This window comes from Aethalodelphis obliquidens, unplaced genomic scaffold (genome assembly GCF_003676395.1).
Source record: "Aethalodelphis obliquidens isolate GAN/ISIS:26980383/991018 unplaced genomic scaffold, ASM367639v1 scaffold91, whole genome shotgun sequence".
Classification (NCBI taxonomy): Eukaryota; Metazoa; Chordata; class Mammalia; order Artiodactyla; family Delphinidae; genus Aethalodelphis; species Aethalodelphis obliquidens.
Genome location: NW_020838035.1, coordinates 1,648,631 through 1,654,630, shown reverse-complemented (window position 1 = coordinate 1,654,630; position 6,000 = coordinate 1,648,631). Strand labels below are relative to the sequence as shown.

General features: G+C 46.2%; 1 protein-coding gene across 9 annotated transcripts in view; it reads right to left on the bottom strand.

The window, feature by feature from the left end:
- Nucleotides 1–3,272: 3,272 nt before the first annotated feature.
- GYG2 (glycogenin 2) overlaps nt 3,273–6,000 on the bottom strand; it is a 35,336-nt gene continuing 32,608 nt past the window's right edge. For 8 of the 9 annotated variants that reach the window (XM_027095466.1, XM_027095467.1, XM_027095468.1 and 5 more), the window contains one exon: nt 3,273–4,956. In XM_027095466.1, coding sequence (XP_026951267.1) covers nt 4,801–4,956 — 156 coding nt within the window. In that variant the 3' untranslated portion in view covers nt 3,273–4,800. The remainder of the gene's footprint in view (nt 4,957–6,000) is intronic. The other variant, XM_027095471.1, reaches the window with a different exon arrangement.

Sequence of the window (6,000 nt, the reverse complement as noted above, 5' to 3'; positions counted from 1 at the left end):
ATACTGGTCTTGGCCCACTACTGAAACCTGGAAGGTCTAGAAAAGCTTTTCTGGAGGAGGACACAGTCTTGATGAAGAGCTGAGATCTAGACAGGCTGACAGAGAGTGTGTGTATTAGTTTCCTGGAGTGGTTGTAATAAATGACCACAAACCAGAGGCTTTAAACACTGTAAGTCCATCCTCCCCCATCCTGGAGACCAGACGTCTGAGGTCAAGGTGTCTCAGGGCCGCGCTCCCTCCAGAGGCTCCAGGGGAGGGTCCTTCCCGCCTCTTCCAGCTTCTGGGGGCTCCAGGCGTCCCTGGGCTTGTGGCCGCATCCCTCCCATCTCTGCCTCTGTCTTCCTGGGGCTTCTCCTCTGTGTCTGTGTCTCTCCTCTTCTGCCTCTTAGAAGGACACCTACCAGAGCAGATTGCTTTGAAAAGGAAGCAGTATAAGGGTTTCTTCCCAACTTGTTTTCCTACTGTCTTTTCCCAAACTGCCAAGGTTATATTTTTACAAATCTCTTGTAGAGGTTCCTGGTTCCTTGAACAGTAAATAATCGAAAAATAGTTCTTGGATGACTTAGTAAAGGACTCATTCCAAGAACTTACGGGAAAAGGCAGGGGGTAAAAAAAAGTCCTTGAGAAACTGCTCTAAAAGGGCATGTCTTTCAACATTTCCTACAAAGCACTTGGCCAGAGAAATATTTTTGTGCGTTTTGTTGATACCAAGGAGTGGCCTTCTAGAAAAGTTATTTCGCATAACAAGCAGCAACAAGCCGGCAGAGTTAACCCCACCAGGAAATCTGTGCATGTATCACGCAGACTGGGGGTGTCAAGCCCAAACATGGTGGGGGACCCACCAGAGACCAATGCGTGTGATTTGTTTTTTCTTTCTTCCCCAGCTCTATTATCATTGACGTGCAAACATGGTGTAAGTTGAAGGCTGCAACATAATGATTTCATGTATTTATTTACTTTTGAAATTCTGTGATCCATTTATTTATTTTTAGGCCACACTGCATGGCATGTGGGACCCTAGTTCCCTGACCAGGGATCCAACCTGCGCCCCCTGCATTGGAAGCTCGGGGTCTTCACCACTGAACCAGCAGGGAAGTCCTGATTTCATGGGTTGTTTTTTTTGCGGTACGCGGGCCTCTCACTGTTGTGGCCTCTCCCGTTGCGGGGCACAGGCTCCGGACGCGCAGGCTCAGCGGCCATGGCTCACGGGCCCAGCCGCTCCGCGGCATGTGGGATCTTCCTGGACCGGGGCACGAACCCGCGTCCCCTGCATCGGCAGGCGGACCCTCAACCACTGCGCCACCAGGGAAGCCCTGATTTCATGTTTATAAATCTCGCCAAACGGTCACCACCAAGCATGAGCTCACACCTCCACCAGGTCACATAGTTGCCCTTTCTTTTTGGTGATGAGAACTTTTAAGATGTACTCTCCTAGCGACTTCCGAGTTCGTAATACAGTATCGTCAGCTTTCATCACCGTGCTGTGCACTAGCCCATCCTGTTCCGTGTTCTGAATGTCTGTCCCCATCCCCAAGCTGTGTGAGTGTCTACGTGACATCAAGTCCCATCTTTCTCTCCCCGATTAGCGGTTTGTTCTGGCGACAGTCCAGTGCTAGGTTGTGTTTTTTTTTAACTTTTAAAAAAATTTAATTGGCATATAGTTGCTTTACAATGTTGTGTCAGTTTCTGCTGTACAACAAAGTGAAGCAGTTATATGTATACATATGCCACCTCTTTTTGCGATTTCCTTCCCATTTTTCCCCCTTTTTTAAATCGTACAATTTGATTATTATAGTAAACTTGCTGATTCTCTCTGCTCATTACCTTGGTTAACAATTGGTGCTGTCTACTGACTGTCATACAGAGTGAAGTAAGTCAGAGAAAAACAAATATCGTATGCTAACACATATATGTGGAACCTAGAAAAATGGTACAGATGAACCGGTTTGCAGGGCAGAAAGAGAGACACAGACGTAGAGAACAAACGTACGGACACCAAGGGGGGAAAGCGGGGGTTGGGTGGTGGTGGTGGGATGAATTGGGCGATTGGGATTGACATGTACACACTAATATGTATAAAACAGATAACTAATAAGAATCTGCTGTATAAAATAAATAAATTTCAAAAAAAAATACCCGAACAACAAAACGTACTAAGACAGTAGTGGTATATAAGACATTACCTTAAGACACTAAGGTAAAAACGGCATGGTACTCTAAAGGGCAGAGGTCTATGAAATCGGGAAGGAGAATTGGTCTACTTTTCCTAATTCAGGTGTGGTGGCTAAAAGAAACCCTATTTTAGTTCAAGCTGTTTGCATTTCCACACCGAAACTCAGCAGCATTAGGATAACTCCTGTGCATTCAGCGCCAGGATTTGACCAAGTGACCTTGAATAACAAAAATACTTGCTGTGTTCCTGTAAATCTACACACCAGGTCAATGCATCTGGAAATGCTTCTTCTTCACCTGCCATTTCATCCTGCCCCAAAATAACTGGATAATATTTCTAGAACAATTAAATGTGTTTTTTTTTTAAAAAAAACTCCTATGTACCAAAATATTAGTGATAGTATAGGTCAAATCACATCTCTCAAAGATTCAACTTATGTTCATTCTGCAGTCCTGACATTACACAGCCCAAATCCTGGCACTGGCATTCTTCAGGAAATAACCTCGTAGTACACCTCTTGGGTGGATATCACTTAGACGTCGTTAAAATGTTCTTACAGGTTCTTGTACGTTCTCATGTATTGATTGAGCACGTGTCAGAGTGCCTGCCATTTGGAGAGAACTCAAAAAACCATGTGATGGGTGGATAGATGGATGATGGATGGATGGATGGATGAAAGGATGGATAGATGATGGATGGATAGATTGATGACAGATAGGTGGATGGATGGATGGATGGGTGAAATGGACGTGTCAATGCTAGGAGAGTAGCAGCATGCCTGGAGAGAACTTATGAGATTTCCAAAGGTAAGAAGTAAACAGTTCTACTCATTTTACTGCTACCATCCATTCTGAAAAAACCCATTTGGTTATTTAAGTTTATGGCAGGACGAAGGCGTCCCATTCCTGTGTTATCCTGATGGCTCAGAACACACCCCAACACACATCCGAAGGAGACCCCACTGCTGTCTTAAAGTTTTAATTGCAGTGTGCCAGCTTTGTCCAAACGTGAGGACTGACCCTAGGACGCACAGCGGAAGTCCTTTTTTTTTTTTTTTTCCGGAAGTCCATTTTAAGCGTACACTTTAAGCCAATGAGCGATCGACCATAGGCACTGGAGAATCCTCTTCTCCAGAGAAGCTGGACCGGACTCAGATGTTCATCTCCTGGAACCCTCCTCTCACGGATGCCAGACTCAGGCTCCCGTTTCTTCTAGTCCAACACTATGGCTCAGAGCACAGACGTTCCTTCCCCAACACAAAGTTACCGGATAACTCTAATGGTTGGTGATCACCCCATGCAACCCACCCAAGGACTATGTCCCTACGGCTATTTCCAAGTAGCCCCTGAAGCATCATCTGTGTGAAACCAACCAAGACGACCGATCATTCAGCCATAGATAAAAAGAAACAACCCCTCCATAGCTCACACCTCACACACGTGAATGCCACAACGAACCCCAGAAGTCCACCCAGACCTCAGGTGGATTTGAACACAGCCCTCTCAAGCTTCTTCCACACCTGTGTCTAATGAACTCATGATTTGCGATTGCACACGCGTGATAAACCATTCCAACATTTAAAAACTACATTTCCTTCTCTTCAGTACAGCGACTGACATCCGGCTTTAATTATCCTACGGTGGCAACCAGCAATGACCCTGGGAGAAGCTCCAACGTACCGCATTCATTTCCGGATGCTTCTGGAGGGGAGGCTTTCTCATGGGATAAAGCGTCTAGTGTCATCAAACGGAGAACTGTCCCGAAAGAACTGAGTTGGCACGGCTTGGAGAGCACAGTGACTCCATACTGTGAAGTGAGGTAGTGTGACCCAGCAAAGGGCAGCCTGGTGTCCTGGGCCGCATACAGGTTTGCCTCGAAACAGCCTCGACCAAATCCAGCTACCGTGAGCACGTGGCCACCAGACACCCCTCAGCGTAAACCCTGGGTTCTTCTACACCAGTAGGTCAACCAGTTTGGAAGCGGTCACCTCTCCCAAGCCAGCTGGAAGCTTCCTTCCAAATATCTCTGACACATCTCCACGGGGCATCTGTCAATGCACCTGCAAGTCCTCTTGGGTATTTTTGCCGAAGAGGAACCACAGCTGTGGTGTTTCTCAGCCATGCCTGGGAAAGTCCACACTGGAGTCACACTCAAGGCATCCGAATGTTTGCTGCGTCTTCACAGGAAGGACTTTTCATTCTGCAAAGTCCCAAGGCACTGAATAAAGGTTCCCAGGGCACTCAATACCTCTCCTCGTGTTACGGGCACTGGGACAGAAACTCTGCAGTGACATCTAACCCTACGTAGGATGGACACGGCAGGACCTGCTCAGGACAGAATCCTGAGCTCCTTCAAGCACGACCAGAGACCCAGGGTTGACCAGAAGGTTATTCCTGTTCCCTTTTGCCGACAAGGTGTAAAGGAGATGCAACCTCCTGGGGAACCCCCAGGAGGCATGGGTAGCTGGGGTCACACAGGCCTTTGAGCTGGGTTTTGGATGGACCACGTGACTGACATGAGGCACGCAAGCTGGTCAACCATAAAGAGAGGCACATCGTGGAAGAGTCTTTCCCTCGGAAAGGACTCGAGACGTTCATGGAACAGGGCCACCCAACGCCATGGCGCCATCACTGCAGGAAGCGGTCCAGCTTCTCCTGAATCCGGACAAACGCATCCTTCCCCAGGTAATCGATGAGTCCCTCCTCCCACTTCCTCCGCTCCTCATCGGGACTCAGTGCCTTTTCTTCGATGGAAATCTCAGAGACGGAGATGGCCAGGTCCACCTAGGGAAGACAAGCCCACAGGAGACGGTGTTAGAAAAACCGTCGTCAGAGAGTGAAAGCTGGCCCGGGCATCCACCTGGCTGAGCAATCGGTTCCACGGACAAACCTCACCACGTCTCAGGGAGACGGTGCTGACACTTTGCTTCTGAACAAACCACACGCTGAATTTAATACAACCTTCTCACAAGAAGATGCTTAGTTGGTCTGACTTTTTTGAAATTTTATACTTTATCATTGTACTTGTGTCCACTTGTTCCTAAGACTTGTTTTAATGTCTAGCCACTAAACCCTTTCACACACGCTTATATGATCATCTTAATCTTTCCACCCACCAAAAAAAGGTTCTGTATCTGCTATAATTAAAATGGATAACCAACAAGGACCTCCTGTAGAGCACAGGGAACTCTGCTCAATATTATATCACAACCTAAATGCGAAAAGAATTTGAAAAAAGAATAGATACCGATCTATGTATAATGGAATCAGTGTGCTGTATACCTGAAACTATCACAACATCGTTAATCAACTCTACTCCAAAATAAAATTAAAAGTTAAAAAAAAAAAAAAAACACGTTCTGTATCCCTGAGTGTAACCAAACTACGTGAAATGAAGAAAAGGTTCATATTGTGTAAATACAGCGTATGACATTTTGGACAGCCTGGCAAGACCATTTCAATACTAATTTAAATCTTTTTTTTTCTTGCCATGGCAGGGTTTCCATCTTCTTAAAGGATACGTATGAGGAAAATTATAAATACGCAAATGTGTACACACACACACACACCCCTGACTTTTGGTTGGCACGCAAATAGATCAGCAAAAGGGGGGCTGGGGGGTGGACAGTACTGGACACCAGACAGTTATGCTACTGTTTCTATCCACTAGGCATGCAACACTTTCTCCACTGTTTATCTGCCACGATGCTTTCAAAGAGTTTTTACATATAAGGTTCTGCTTTCTACACTCATCCCCGCACAGTTTATTGAAACATTGCCAACGTGTTGCTCAAAGAAACTGCAAGAGTGAAAACAAGATCTTTTTCC